Below are 16710 nucleotides of genomic sequence, written 5' to 3'. Positions count from 1 at the left end.
AAAATGTCCCTCTGTCAAAGCTGTCACTTCTAGGAAGATTTTAACCCACTTAATCCCAACATTACTCCAAGATTAACCATCGTTGTAAAGCCTTAGTTATTTTTGTTGCATTGACAGTCATTTCTGAAGATTCTTATTTATTTAATGTGATTAGTAATTCATTTACATCTGCCCTTCATGTTAAGGTCCACCCTGTTACGTGAACTGAACTCTCATTTTAATATGGTGAAACTATTCCCTTTTAAAATAATCTAAAGATACATTGAACGTCTAATAGTCAAACCACAGAGTAAAATCAGGTGAGATGGTTCTACTCTTTTTGGCCATTTTCTGGTGGAAAACGAAGCGGGTCGAGCATAACATAGATAGACAGTCTAGAAATATTTTAACAATTTCATTTTTTTGATGGTGAAGCTTACATTCAATTGCCACTCCATGTTGCACATAACACGTGTCCATTCCTCCTGTCACAAAGGGATTTATGGCTGATTTAAGTTATTAAAACAGGAGAGGGGACGTCCATCTTGATTTAAGTTGAATTCGTCAACCCTGTTATGGTCATTCCTGTTACTTTATTTGGCACTTGATAGGCACTTATTACTATGGTCATTTATTTATTTATCCTCTTGAGATGGGAAAAGTTGTTTTTTATGAAGAGGAACATGTGCTCTTTCTGACAGTATTTTAAATACAGTTGAAGTCAGAAGTTTACATACACTTAGGTTGGAGTCATTCAAACTCGTTTTTCAACCACTCCACAAATTTCTTGTTAACAAACTATACTTTTGGCAAGTCGGTTAGGACATCTACTTTGCGCATGACACAAGTAATTTTTCCAACAATTGTTTACAAACAGATTATTTCACTTATAATTCACTGTTTCACAATTCCAGTGGGTCAGAAGTTTACATACACTAAGTTGACTGTGCCTTTAAACAGCTTGGAAAATTCCAGAAAAGTATGTCATGGCTTCAGAAACTTCTGATAGGCTAATTGACATCATTTGAGTCAATTTGAGGTGTACCTGTGTATGTATTTCAAGGTCTACCTTCAAACTCAGTGCCTCTTTGCTTGACATCATGGGAAAATCAAAAGAAATCAGCCAACACCTCAGAAAAAAAATTGTAGACCTCCACAAGTTTGGTTCATCCTTGGGAGAAATTTCCATATACCTGAAGGTACTATGTTCATCTGTACAAACAATAGTATGCAAGTATAAACACCATGGGACCACACAGCCATCATACCGCTCAGGAAGGAGACGCATTCTGTCTCCTAGAGATGAACGTACTTTGGTGTGAAACATGCAAATCAATCCCAGAAAAATAGGTAAAGAACCTTGTGAAGATGCTGGAGGAAACGGGTACAAAAGTATCTATATCCACAGTAAAACGAGTCCTATATCGACATAACCTGAAAGGCTGCTCAGCAAGGAAGAAGGCACTGCTCCAAAATCGCCATAAAAAAGCCAGACTACTGTTTGCAACTGCACATTGGGACAAAGATCATACTTTTAGGAGAAATGTCCTCTGGTCTGATGAAACAAAAATAGAACTGTTTGGCCATAATGACCATCGTTATGTTTGGCGGAAAAAGGGGGACGCTTGCAAGCCGCAGGACACCATCCCATGGGGGTGGCAGCATCATGTTGTGGGGATGCTTTGCTGCAGAAGGGACTGGTGCACTTCACAAAATAGATGGCACCATGAGGAAGGGAAATTATGTGGATATATTGAAGCTACAGCTCAAGACATCAGTCCGGAAGTTAAAGCTTGGTCGCAAAAGGGTCTTCCAAATGGACAATGACCCCAAGCATACTTCCAAAGTTGTGGCAAAATGGCTTATGGACAGCAAAGTCTAGGTGTTGGAGTGGCCATCACAAAGCTCTGACCTCAATCCTATAGAAAATGTGTGGGCAGAACTGAAAAAGTGTGTGTGAGCAAGGAGGCCTTACAAACCTGACTCAGTTACAACAGCTCTGTCAGGAGGAATGGGCCAGAATTCACCCAACTTATTGTGGGAAGCTTGTGGAAGGCTACCTTAAACGTTTGACCCAAGTTAACCAATTTAAAGGCAATGCTACCAAACAGTAATTGAGTGTATGTTAACTTCTGACCCACTGGGAATGTGATGAAAGACATTAAAGCTGAAATAAATCATTCTCTGTACTATTATTCTGACATTTCACATTCTTAAAATAAAGTGATAATTCTAACTGACCTAAAACAGGGAATTTTTACTTGGATTAAATGTCAGGAATTGTGAAAAAACAGAGTTTAAATGTATTTGGCTGAGGTGTATGTAAACTTCTGACTTCAACTGTATATACACTACCGTTCAAAAGGTTGGCGTCACTTAGAAATGTACTTGTTTTTGAAAGAAAAGCAAAAAATGTTGTCCATTAAAATAACATCAAATTGACATTGTTAATGTTGAAAATGACTATTGTAGCTGGAAACAGCATATTTTTTAATGGAATATCTATGTAGGCGTACAGAGGCCCATTATCAGCAACCATCACTCCTGTGTTCCAATGGAACATTGTGTTAGCTAATCCAAGTTTATCATTTTAAAAGGCTCATTGATCATTAGAAAACGCTTTTGCAATTATGTTAGCACAGATGAAAACTGTTGTTCTGATTTAAAGAAGCAATAAAACGGGCCGTCTTTAGACTAGTTGAGTTTCTGGAGCATCAGCGTTTGTGGGTTCGATTACAGGGTCAAAATGGCCAGAAACAAATAACTTTCTTCTGAAACTCGTCAGTCTATTCTAGTTCTGAGAAATAAAGGCTATTCCATGCGAGAAATTGCCAAGATACTGAAGATCTCGTACAAAGCTGTGTACTACTCACTTCACAGAACAGAGCAAACTGGCTGTAAGCAGAATAGAAAGAGGAGTGGGAGGCCCCGGTGCACAACTGAGCAAGAAGACAAGTACATTAGAGTGTCTAGTTTGAGAAAGACGCCTCACAAGTCCTCAACTGGCAGCTTCATTAAATAGTACCTGCAAAACACCAGTCTCAACGTCAACAGTGAAGAGGCGACCCCGGGATGCTGGCCTTCTATGCAGAGTTGCAAAGAAAAAGCCAGATCTCAGACTGGTCAATAAAAATAAAAGATTAAGATGGGCAAAAGAACACAGACAATGGACAGAGGAACCCTGCTTAGAAGGCCAGCATCCTGGAGTCGCCTCTTCACTGTTGACGTTGAGACTGGTGTTTTGCCGGTACTATTTAATGAAGCTGCCAGTTGAGGCGTCTATTGTGAGGCGGCTATGCATAATCTGAGTTTTGGAGTGTGCCCCTGGCAATCCGCAAGAAAATGGTGCAATCTGGTTTGCTTAATATATGGAACTTTACTTTTAATACTTAAGTATATTTCAGCAATTACATTTAATTTTGATACTTAAGTATATTTAGAACCAAATACTTTTATACTTTTACTCAAGTAGTATTTTACTTGAGTAACTTTCTATTAAGGTATCTATACTTTTACTCAAGTATCACAATTGGGTACTTTTTCCACCACTGTGCCTAAGTTTGCTAATCTTGCCAATGAAAAAAATTGAAATATTGCCCTCTTACTAGATTGACGAATACAGCCATGGTTAAAACAGTGTAAAAATGCTGTCAGCTTGAAACTTTAACTCTATACCTGCCTGTGTCTCTGCAGCTCCGGTGACATGAAGACTGGAGCTTCCTCTCAGCCCCTGGGAGCCCGGGTGGGGAAGAAGTCCCAGTGGACGGCCGCCACACTAACCGCGGAGGCTAAAGAACTCACACGGACTGTTAGCGCCATTCTGGAGGTGGAGTGTAAGTGATCTATCATCTCGACTCGCTGCATGCCTGCATGTCGTCTCTATCCCTGGTCTAGCATCCAATCAGATCAACAGACACCGAATCACCTCCATAGTTCTGAAACCAACCAAAAACCAACTGGATAACAGACACCAAACCAACCAAATTATATCCATAGCTACTAAGCTAACCAAAATCAACCAGCTCAACAGACCTCAAACAATCTAGTTACTAAGCCAACCAAAACCAACCGGATAACAGACACCAAGCCATCTTTATAGTTACTATACACATTTCAATGGCCATCTTTTAGTGGAGCGGCCTGTAAGAAAATGATGGACATCCTTGCACTTAAGTATCAGACAACAGAATGAGACCGTAAAGCAGCTAAGCAACTTCGAGATGTTCCGTCTCTGTGTCCAGTGGAGTTGAATGAACCAGAGACTAATTGTTCCGTCCATAGTTACTCAAGTTTTCTCTGTAGTCATCGTCTAGTGGACGGACAGAATGATCTTTCATTCAACATGAAATGTAGTGTTGATGATGTTCGCAATGTTCGACTTCCGATAGATTTGTGTTTTGAATCAAATAATTGTTTTCAGAATTGTACCAGTGTATCTAGAAATGTACAATAAGACCTCAGTCAATACAAAAACATCAGCATACATCCACCTGATCAAGTCAGTCGCTAACCAGACTGTAGCCCTGAATGTTGTGGGATGAGATGCAGCCAAGTACATCAAAAAGGGAAAAACTTTCCACATCGGGACATAAAAACTTCACGGGGAACGAAGAAAGAAGCGAAGAAGATGATTGAGATGAAAAGGGGTTAGATACTGATGTCGTCATTACTAACAAGATTCTTCAGGAATTACAATATACAGCACCTGGACCAGGAGCCATATGGGAGCAAACTGTTTCCGATTGTTCAATTCAGTTCTAATCCAGCATTGGTGTCAGATTGGTGTCAGGTTGTGAGCAGGGTGAGAAGTAGAGCCATATATTAAGAGACTACGGCCAGGTTTCAGAATAGACCTTTATTCTTTATTCTTGAAATGTTGGCGACGTAACAATATGAGAGCTCCTCCGATAGTTCCCTCTGAAATGACCCGAATAAAACAAGCAAAACAGAGCAGTGAATTTATGACATTTTTACTGATTACCATTCGGAACCATGTGTATCCAAGTCGGTATTGTGATGTCAACAAATTGCATATCTGCTTTCACTGGACATCTTCATAGTTTTCAAAACCTTTCAGAAATAAACAGCACAATGCGTAACCATAAATCATCACTTAGCAACGGCTATGGAGGAGAAAGTGGCGTTTTCGGAATGTTCAGACAGAAACCACATTGGCCCAACTCTCTGTATCGATGCCTCTGGTGAGAAGTAATGACCTCCGAGGTCACCGTCTCCTGTCTCTAGTTTAACCTTGTCTGATCCAACGACACTTTCTCCTGACCCCTGACCCCTCTTGACCTTTCCCAGTCAGAGGTGAAGCAGCCAATCAACCAGGTGATCTAACTCTCACCCATAGAGATAGATAGAGGACTAGTGCCCAAAATTCTGTTTTAGCATGGGCAGCGCCATTGAGGACATAACCATTTTGAAGTAGTCAACTGGGTGGGACTTCCTATGGGTTTAGGAAGGATCACATAATTCCATCCAGTTCATCAGGAGGGATCAGCCAATGAATTATACCCGTGAGAAAACATTTTACTTCAGTTTGTTTACCAACTCATAGACGTAGTAGTAGAAGAAAAATGGAGATGGCCTCTATGGGGCTGCCCATGCTCTCATAGACGCCATAATGAGACAGATACAATGTTTGGTCCTCTAATTATCTCTATCACCTGAAGCGGACGTGTCATTGTGACTCTGGGGTGTGTCAACTCAGCCCTATGGGCCCTGGTCAAAAGTTGTGCACTAAATTAGGGAATAGGGTGCCATTTTGGGATGTAGCCTTTCTCTCTTTCTGTTTTCATTTCTGGTAATCATAGATGAATGTAAGATATAAAAATGTAAAAAAAAGGTACTGTCCTTGATAATATGAGTCAGTGTTGGAGAACCAGAAAATATATGGTAGGATTAGAGAACTAGAAAATGTATGGTAGGATTAGAGAACTAGAAAAGGTATGGTACTGTAGGATGACAGGAGAACTAGAAAAGGCATGATAGGATTAGAGGAGAACTAGAAAAGGTATGGTACTGTAGGATTAAAGGCTGCCAGACTGTTACTTGACACTTCTGCCATTCAAAATAAAAGAAGATCTGCTGCCATCTGAGGCTGGTAATAATATCAAGTGATTCTGTGAAACAAAAGAAGGTCCTATGAATGTTCTGTGAGAGGAAGGAAGTCCTTTCTGGTTTTTGATGACTTCTAAGAGAACATTGGAAAATATATTGTGTTCATTGGTGTGTTATGTAAGCTTGTGTGTTAAGGAGGGGTAGATAAGTAGGTCAATCCAATATCAGGCGACCCAAAGTGTTAGTTAGAAAAATGTATTAAAGTGTCACTCCACAATGATAGTATAGTTGACAATACAAAATACCAATTGTAATAACAACACTGTGGACCACTCAGTTTAAGACACTAAAAGCGGTCATAGTCAAACATGGTACAGTATTTTAATCTATCATCTATAATACATAATACTATCTATACATTATTGGTATCATTATTATACATTAGGTCATCTGTACACGTGTATACATAAACAAAAACAAAAGTACGGTAGATAACAGGACATGTAGGCACATATAAAGAAACGTCTCCATTTATTATTTCCATCCGTTCAGTTGACGAAAAGGATGAGCCTGTACCCCGTAGTACAGCAAGGATCAAGATTCTCAATGGATCTAGCATTACAAAAACAACAGATGTTTATCTAAGTGTGTGTGTGTGTGTGTGTGTGTGTGTGTGTGTGTGTGTGTGTGTGTGTGTGTGTGTGTGTGTGTGTGTGTGTGTGTGTGTGTGTGTGATCTTAGTCATTTTCACTGGGTTCAGTGTTGCTTGGTTGTGTACTGCTGAGGAAAACCATCTTACCTTACATTTCGACCAGATGATCTTTCTGAGTGGACACACAAACACACACACACATTTTGGGTCACTAATATTGGATTGACCTACTTACCTACCCCTTCTCAACACACACACACACACACAACCTAATCACACTCTTTTGTTTGTGCAAAGGTTGTAATTGAATGGAATTGGAATTTAAAGTCCTCATTCTGTCTATTCAGTTCTAGGAACCTTTCTTAGACTTACATCAAACTGACATAATATATTAATAATATATACCATTTAGCAGACAGCTTTATCCAAAGCGACTTAGTCATGTTTGTATACATTTTGTACGTATGGGTGGCCTCAGGAATCGAACCCACAATCCTGGTGTTGCAAGCGCTTCACTCTATACTGCTCAAACTGAACTCTGGACCTCCAAGCCAGTCCCAATGCATTTTTTCATTGTTTCTTTCTAATCAGGGACTGATTTAGACCTTGACACCAGGTGGGTGCAATTAATTATCAGGTAGAACAGAAAACAAGGAGCCTCCTGACCTCGTAGGGTAAGAGTTGAATAGCCTTGCTCTATACCCACTAAAGCACACAGGACCACAGAACAGTTGCTGTCTGCTATAAAGCGGTGGTTGGGGTTTAGGGTAATAGCACCCACAGTTAGCCTGAGGTGTCATAAAACCTATGTAAACTGTTACAAATTGATGTATGTTTACAGCAAAATGTTTAGTTAGCTACTGGAATTCTATATAACAGTACACAACTGTAAAGTGCAATACATTATGGGGGCTCAATGGCGTTCCGCTATTAGCTACATAGGTTGGCAAGTAGCCTAGTGCTTAAGAGCGGTGGGCCAGTAACCGAAAGGTCGCTTGTTTGAATCCCTGAGCCGATTTGGTGAAAAATCTGTCTGCCTGTAAGTTGCTCTGGATAAGAGCGTCTGCTAAATGACTAACATGTAAATGTTGCTATTCCAAACACAGTGTGCAGGTAGACATATCTAACCCCCACTTTGTTACTAATCAGTAGGATTGCAAAATTCGTGGAACTTTCCAAAAATGTCCTAGTTTTCCCAAAATCCTGGTTAGAGGATTCCCGGAATCTGGAGGGAAAAAGCAGGAAATCCAGAATACTCCAACCAGGTGTTCTGGAAAACCAGGGAAGTTCCTGGAATTTTACAACCCTACTAATCAAACACGTAGTCAATCACATTGATTTAGCATTGTTACATGTTTCATTTTATATTTATAATACTGTTATTCAACCATTTCCTTTGCTTTAAAAACTGTCAAAATAAAATACAAATCTGATCCTGTTATGTGAATTTGCCTTTTTCTGATCATGACTGATTATATCAAATCACAAGAAACAACCCTTTCTGATCACTCCACAGGCTAAAGCACAGGTGTCAAACTCATTCCACGGGGGGCCGAGTGTCTGCGGGTTTTCGCTCCTCCCTTATACTTGATTGATGAATTAACATCACTAATTAGTTAGGAACTCCCCACACCTGGTTGTCTAGGGCTTTATTGAAAGGAAAAACCAAAAACCTGCAGACACTAGGCCCTCCGTGGAATGAGTTTGACACCCCTGGGCTAAAGCATTCCAAATATTTAACCATTTCATTTAAATTTTTGAATTTTTGAAGATTACAATATATTTGATAGAATACCTTTGGTATTAAAACATGTTTAACTGCAGAAATTATTTTAATGATGGTTGTAAATGTACAGTGCCTTCAGAAAGTATTCATACCCCTTGACTTATTCCACATTTTGTTGTTACAGTCTGAATTCTTAATGGATTAAAAAAAAAAAATTCTCACCCATCTACACACAATACCCTATAATGACAAAGTGAAATAATGTTTTTAGACATTTTTGCAAATTTATTGAAAATGAAATACATATCTTGTTTACATAAGTATTTACAACCCTGAGTCGAAACATGTTGCAATCACCTTTAGCAGTTATTATAGCTGTGAGTATTTCTGGGTAAGTCTAAGAGCTTTGTACACCTGGATTGTACAATATTTGCCCATTATTCTTTTGACAATACATCAGGCTCTGTCAAATTGGTTGTTGATCATTGCTAAACAACCATTTTCAGAGCCCCACCTGTTCTGAGCCCCACCTATGTTTTGCATGTTATTCTGGCATTAATACGTCACATACTAGTTTGCAAACAATGTAAACAAAATAATCATTGAGTTAATAAAGCTGCATGCAAACATGGTCTCTTTTTTGCTTTCTTGAGTAAGGCAGCTCCAAAATGCAGGTGTTTCAGCCTAGCTCAGTGCTTTCTGTGGTGGTGGGGCAGCCAGTAGAAAATATGTAGCGTAGGGGTTGGTAATGTTCTCTAGTTGCACTGTGATTGGTTCAGTGTTCTGTCACTCATGGGGACACCACATCACCGCAAAATCTACAGGGAGAGTTAGAAAATTCAAGTACCCTGGGCGCTGCCATAGAGTTACATTAGAAGTGCCACAGATGAATTACGTCAAATCACATATCTACCGTAGCTTTGATTGGACTGATGATGTCAACATCATACTTTCAAAATCTAGCAAGCTAGCAGTCATCATGACTCAAGACGACAGTCTACTGCTAAATCCTTTTCAATCCTTGTCATATGAAGAGAAATTATAGCGAAACATATAAATTAAACACATGTGTGCTCATCGGCCATTGGACATTAACAAGATAGCGCCGATAGAGATGACAGCTTCGCTTCAAGTCCTTAGGAAACCAGAAAACCTTAAGTGTTATTACATACAGCCAGGAATAACTATTGGATATCAGAGAGACGTCAATTTACCAGCACAACCAGCACTATAACCAGGAATTTGATTTTCCCAAAGCGGATCCTTTGTCTGCACCTCCCAGGGCTTTTGAACTGATTCCTGCAGGGATACAAACTAGTCACCTTTTGGCAAAATTTGCCATTTTGAATCCAAAATAGGTGGCCTATGTGAATCGTGTAGATCTGATGAGAAAAGTTTGGAGGGGGGCTGTAAGCGAACGAGTGATGCGCGTTTGGAGCGACACTGGCTGTATCCAAGGCTCAGCCATTCGTTCACATAGCAGAATGCAGCACGAGACTGAAGAGAGAAGAGACAACCAAATCAGTGTGCTCTCTGGAAAGACAGCAGTAGGTCTCTGGAAAGACAGCAGTAGATCTCTGGAAAGACAGCAGTAGATCTCTGGAAAGACAGCAGTAGATCTCTGGAAAGACAGCAGTAGATCTCTGGAAAGACAGCAGTAGATCTCTGGAAAGACAGCAGTAGATCTCTGGAAAGACAGCAGTAGATCTCTGGAAAGACAGCAGTAGGTCTCTGGAAAGACAGCAGTAGATCTCTGGAAAGACAGCAGTAGATCTCTGGAAAGACAGCAGTAGATCTCTGGAAAGACAGCAGTAGATCTCTGGAAAGACAGCAGTAGATCTCTGGAAAGACAGCAGTAGATCTCTGGAAAGACAGCAGTAGATCTCTGGAAAGACAGCAGTAGATCTCTGGAAAGACAGCAGTAGATCTCTGGAAAGACAGCAGTAGATCTCTGGAAAGACAGCAGTAGGTCTCTGGAAAGACAGCAGTAGGTCTCTGGAAAGACAGCAGTAGATCTCTGGAAAGACAGCAGTAGATCTCTGGAAAGACAGCAGTAGATCTCTGGAAAGACAGCAGTAGATCTCTGGAAAGACAGCAGTAGGTCTCTGGAAAGACAGCAGTAGGTCTCTGGAAAGACAGCAGTAGGTCTCTGGAAAGACAGCAGTAGATCTCTGGAAAGACAGCAGTAGATCTCTGGAAAGACAGCAGTAGATCTCTGGAAAGACAGCAGTAGATCTCTGGAAAGACAGCAGTAGATCTCTGGAAAGACAGCAGTAGATCTCTGGAAAGACAGCAGTAGATCTCTGGAAAGACATCAGTAGGTCTCTGGAAAGACAGCAGTAGATCTCTGGAAAGACAGCAGTAGGTCTCTGGAAAGACAGCAGTAGGTCTCTGGAAAGACAGCAGTAGGTCTCTGGAAAGACAGCAGTAGATCTCTGGAAAGACAGCAGTAGATCTCTGGAAAGACAGCAGTAGGTCTCTGGAAAGACAGCAGTAGGTCTCTGGAAAGACAGCAGTAGATCTCTGGAAAGACAGCAGTAGGTCTCTGGAAAGACAGCAGTAGGTCTCTGGAAAGACAGCAGTAGATCTCTGGAAAGACAGCAGTAGGTCTCTGGAAAGACAGCAGTAGATCTCTGGAAAGACAGCAGTAGGTCTCTGGAAAGACAGCAGTAGGTCTCTGGAAAGACAGCAGTAGATCTCTGGAAAGACAGCAGTAGGTCTCTGGAAAGACAGCAGTAGGTCTCTGGAAAGACAGCAGTAGGTCTCTGGAAAGACAGCAGTAGGTCTCTGGAAAGACAGCAGTAGGTCTCTGGAAAGACAGCAGTAGGTCTCTGGAAAGACAGCAGTAGGTCTCTGGAAAGACAGCAGTAGGTCTCTGGAAAGACAGCAGTAGGTCTCTGGAAAGACAGCAGTAGGTCTCTGGAAAGACAGCAGTAGGTCTCTGGAAAGACAGCAGTAGGTCTCTGGAAAGACAGCAGTAGGTCTCTGGAAAGACAGCAGTAGGGTGCAAAGGCAGTTTGCCAGTAACAGCAGCGCGTCCCTGAACGATAACGAAGAGGTAGATGAGAAGCCTGACCACGGAGACGGGGGTGAAAAGGTTAGAAGCATACTTCATGAGCTGTAACGGGAAAACAACTGGCTTTTGGAAAGTTTGAGGTGAGAAAGTGTGGTGGTATTGTTAGTATTGTTAAGTATCTTGCTATAGTAGCTGGATCAAATTCTCCATTAGCTAGCTAGAGAAATGTTGAGCAATATTAGCCAATTTAGCTGATCAAATAATTGAGTTTATGGTGGTTTTGAAATTTTTCTGGCTAAAAAAGGTCAGACAGCTAACGTTACAATATCAGATGAGCTAACGTTAGTAACCTAACCAATTCGCTATAGTATTAACTGGTATACAACTCCTTGCCGTTCCTCAAGTTATAACGCGTTAGTTGCTTACTGTACCCTGGCAATCTGTGGGAAATGTTAGTAGTTAACTTGTTAACTAGCTAACAAACTGTCTGTGAACTAATGTTTTTCCTCTACAGTATGTGGTACATTTTCAGAATGAGAGAATTAGGTGAAAATGAGGTGTTGCTTGTTAAACAAGTGGATTCAAGTGTAGCTGAAGCTGGGCCTGGAGCTGGGCCTGGAGCTGGGCCTGGAGCTGGGCCTGGCTTAAGCTGGGTGTCAATAGAGGTGAAAGAAACGGCACACACTTTCCCTCTTTCAATACAGTGGCTAAAAATAGGTATGCCAGGTGTACTCTCTGCCTGAAAGAGATCAATTATGCCAACAAAGAGTATCATGCTCTGCTGGCACATTGTAGAACAGATGTCCACAGGCAGAAAGTGTACAATGTAATAACGTGCAGTGTAGCCCAAATATATAGTTTTTTGTTGTGTTGACAGTAATACTTTTGTGTGAGTGAGGGGGGATTATAATTTTTTTTGCACACATGTAGCCTTGTAGCCTTGTGCACTTGATCGATGTCTACTGTAGTGGCCACTATAATAGAGCAAAAATAGAATGCATGTTTGTTTCATACTATTGCTTGTTTAAGATGTTTTTTTCCACCAAGTGCAATATTTAGATGTGTGGTCACAAGCATTCTATTATAAAGGCTGTCATGGCTAACTGCAATATTAGTGTGTTGTTTTTTCGCAAGACAACAAGTAACATTGTATTGCTTTCCTTACATTTTTTAGCTGTTAGATTTAGTTAGATTCACATTAACCACTTTTTATTTTACTCACGGAGACTGATCATGTAGCTCATATTCTTTGTTGTTTAATTAGTTAAAACCTGAATTTCCACCTAGCAGGCATTTTTTTGCATGTTTCAGTGCAACAACACAAAAGGGCCACCTTTTTGGGCCCTCACCAGTTTGCATCCCTGTTCCAGAGTCCGACCTAAAACAATGCCGTCGGAGGAGAGGGTGCCGGAGCGGTCTTCTAGTGAGGCTTCGGATGCACACACCACCCAACACTTCCAAGTATATTACTCGCTAATGTCCAGTCCCTAGTTAACAAAGTTGACGAAATTATGACGAGTTGCTTTCCAAAGAGATATCTTGGATTGTAGGATTGTAACATACTCGGAGATATGGCTAGCTGGGGACATGCTGTCTTAATCTGTACAGCCAATGGGATTTTCAGTGCATCACTCCAACAGGAACAAACATCTCTCTGGTAAGAAGAAGGGAGGAGTGGTGTATGTTACATGATTAATGACTCATGGTGTAATAGTAACAACATACAAGAACTCAAGTCCTTTTGTTCACCTAACCTAGAATTTCTCACAATCAAATGCCGACCGTATTATCTCCCAAGAGAACTCTCCTTGGTTATCGTCACAACTGTGTATATCTCCCCCCTAGCGGATACCAAGACGGCCATCAAGGAACTTCACTGGACTTTATGCAAACTGGAAACTATATATCCTGAGGTTGCATTTATTCTAGCTGGGGGTTTTAACAAAGCTAATCTGAGAACAAGGCTCAGAGAACAAACCTATATTTTATCAGCATATCGAATGCAGTACACAAGTGAGTAACACACTCGACCACTGCTACTCTAACTTCATCTCCCAGTTTCTGGTGAAAAGCAGACTGAACCAGGCTTTCCTCTAGGATTTTGCCTGTGCTTAGCTCCATTCTGTTTATTTTTTATCCTGAAAAATTCCCCAGTCCTTAACTTCTCTGCACACAGATCCCTTTTACGGGATCATTTTCCTAAACAACCGCTGAATTGCAGGGCGCAAAATATTACTAAAAATATTTATAATCATGCAATCACAAGTGAAATATACCCTAACACAGCTTAGCTTGTTGTTAATCCACCTATCGTGTCAGATTTTGAAAATATGCTTTACAAAGAAAGAAATCCAAGCTTTTGTGAGTGTATCAATCAATGCTAGAACAGCTAGCCCCAAATTAGCATGGTCACGAAAGTCAGAAAAGCAATAAAATGAATCGCTTACCTTTGATAATCTTCGGATGTTTGCACTCACGAGACTCCCAGTTACACAATAAATGTTATTTTTGTTCGATAAATATTACTTTTATAACAAAAAACACCATTTTGGTTGCGCGTTATGTTCAGAAAACTACAGCCTCGTTCCGGTGCTGAAAGGCAGAAGAAAATTCCCAGACGTATCAGATTCAAAAATATTACTAAAAATATTTATAATCATGCAATCACAAGTGAAATATACCAAAACACAGCTTAGCTTGTTGTTAATCCATCTATCGTGTCAGATTTTGATAATATGCTTTGCAACGAAAGCAATCTAAGCTTTTGTGAGTGTATCAATCAATGCTAGAACAGTCAGCCTTATATTAGCTTGGTTAGCTTGGTCACGAAAGTCAGAAAAGCAATAAAATTAATCGCTTACCTTTGATAATCTTCGGATGTTTGCACTCACGAGACTCCCAGTTACACAACAAATGTTCTTTTTGTTCGATAAATATTACTTTTATAAGAAAAAAACGCCGTTTGGGTTGCTCGTTATGTTCAGAAAACCAAAGCCTCGTTCCGTTCGACGAACATTCCAAAAAGTATCCGTAATGGTCGTAGAAACATGTCAAATGTTTTTTATAATCAATCCTCAGGTTGTTTTTAACAAACGTAATTGATAATATTTCAACCGGACCATAACCTATTCAATAATAGAGAAAAAGAAAATGGAGAACTCCCCTCTCGCGCGCAGGAACTATTCAGAGAACACCTGACTACTTTTGAAAAATCTAGCTCATTTTTCAAAATAAAAGCCTGAAACTATGTCTAAAGCCTGGTCACAGCCTGAGGAAGACATTGGAAAAGGAATCTGGTTGATACCCCTTTAAATGGAAGAAAGACGGGCCAGGAAACACAGATTAAAAAAAAAATATATATATATATATTACTTCCGGGTTAGATTTTCTCAGGTTTTCGCCTGCAGAATCAGTTTTGTTATACTCACAGACAATATTTTGACAGTTTTGGAAACTTTGGAGTGTTTTCTATCCTAATCTGTAAATTATATGCATATTCTACGATCTGGACCTGAGAAATAGTCTGTTTACCTTGGGAACGTTATTATTATTTATTTTTTAAAGAATCTTATCCCTAGCGTCAAGAGGTTAACGATTACAAGCATACCCATAACATGATGCAGCCACCACTATGCTTGAATATGGAGAATGGTACTGAGTAATGTGTTGTATTGGATTTGCCCCAAACATAACACTTTGTATTCCAGACAAAAAGTGAATTACTTTCCACATTTTTTGCAGTATTACTTTAGTGCCTTGTTGCAAACAGGATGCATGTTTTGGAATATATTTCTTCTGTACAGGCCTCCTCCTTTTCACTCTGTCAATTAGGTTAGTATTGTGGAGTATCTACAATGTTGTTGACACATCCTCAGTTTTCTCCTATCACAGCCATTAAACACTGTTTTAAAGTCACTATTGGCCTCGGTGAAATCTATGAGCGGTTTCCTTCCTCTCCAGCAACTGAGTTAGGAAGGACGCCCGTACCCTTTGTACTGATGGGGTGTATTGATAAACAATCCAAAGTGTAGTTAAAACTTCGCCATGCTCAAAGGGATATTCAATGTCTGTTTATTTATTGTTACCCATCTACCAATAGGAGCCCTTCTTTGCGAGGCATTGGAAAACCCTCCCAGGTCTATGTGGTTGAATCACTGCTCGACTGAGGGACCTTACAGATAATTGTATGTGTGCGGTACAGAGATGAGTCATTGAAAAGTCATGTTAAACACTGTTATTGCACACCAAGTGAGTCCATGCAACTTATTATGTGACTTGTTTAGCAACTTGTTTAGTCCTGAACTTATTTAGCTGTTGCCATAACAAATACTTATTAACTCAAGACATTTCAGCTTTTCATTTTTAATGAATTTGTTAAAATGTTAAATTATGGAGTATTGTTTGTAGGCCAGTGACACACAATCTACATTTAATCCATTTTAAACTCAGGCTGTAACACAACAAACATTGGGACAAATCAAGGGTTGTGAATACGTTCTGAAGGCACAGTAGAGACTGTATATTTGCCTTGTATACCTTCGGTGAAAGGTAAGACTATGCAGTATGTTGAAAATAAACATATTGTGAAGTAGTACATAATAAACTTCACTAAGTCCTTCCTCTAAATGGGTTCACTGTTAGTCTACACATGTTGTTTACGAAGCGTGTGACAAATACAATTTGATTTGATTTCACTATCTGTTATTAATGATATTCATGTGACATATTTCAGGGTTAGGGTTCAATTTGGCATTGAAGACACTCCTTTTAGACTGTCCTGTAGCATCCCAGACAATACACGTTGGTTCTTTCTGATGCTATCCTGGTTGGTTAGTAGTGTAGTAGTCAATCACCTTTCTCCCTGTCTGTCAAATTTGATGTTGAATTAGCTTTCTTGACTAGTCATGTATAGGTGTATTGGATATCACCAGTCAGTGAAGAAAGTCCACTGTGCGCTGCAGTGTTACCCCATCTCCTGCGGAGGTTTTTAGTCATGAGGAATGTTTGCATGCCAGCCACAACCACTCCCTGTCTCCATGTAGACAAACACTTACATACTGTATGTGTGTGTGTTTGGGTCACCCCCATCAGTGTATTTACACACCAAATCCTAACCCCAGTCTGCATTCAGCAGAAAAGGCAGGAGGCAGACAGAGTATGTCATTCTATCTGTTTGTGTCCCAAATGGCACTCTATTCCCTACTTGGTGCACTACTTTTGATCAGGGCTCAAAGGGCTTCGATAAAGAGTAGTGGACTAAAAAGGGAATAT

At 40.2% G+C, this 16710-nt stretch overlaps 1 protein-coding gene across 1 annotated transcript in view; it reads left to right on the top strand.

The window, feature by feature from the left end:
* Positions 1-16710, top strand: part of LOC129828645 (syntaxin-binding protein 4-like) — a 122646-nt gene that overhangs the window by 81711 nt on the left and 24225 nt on the right. Inside the window, exon 20 of the mRNA XM_055889741.1 lies at positions 3673-3812. Coding sequence (XP_055745716.1) covers positions 3673-3812 — 140 coding nt within the window. The remainder of the gene's footprint in view (positions 1-3672; positions 3813-16710) is intronic.

This window comes from Salvelinus fontinalis, chromosome 30, assembly GCF_029448725.1.
Source record: "Salvelinus fontinalis isolate EN_2023a chromosome 30, ASM2944872v1, whole genome shotgun sequence".
In the NCBI taxonomy this organism is placed as follows: domain Eukaryota; kingdom Metazoa; phylum Chordata; class Actinopteri; order Salmoniformes; family Salmonidae; genus Salvelinus; species Salvelinus fontinalis.
The sequence above is the reverse complement of the archived record's forward strand: the minus strand, read 5'-3'. Positions and strand labels throughout refer to the sequence as shown.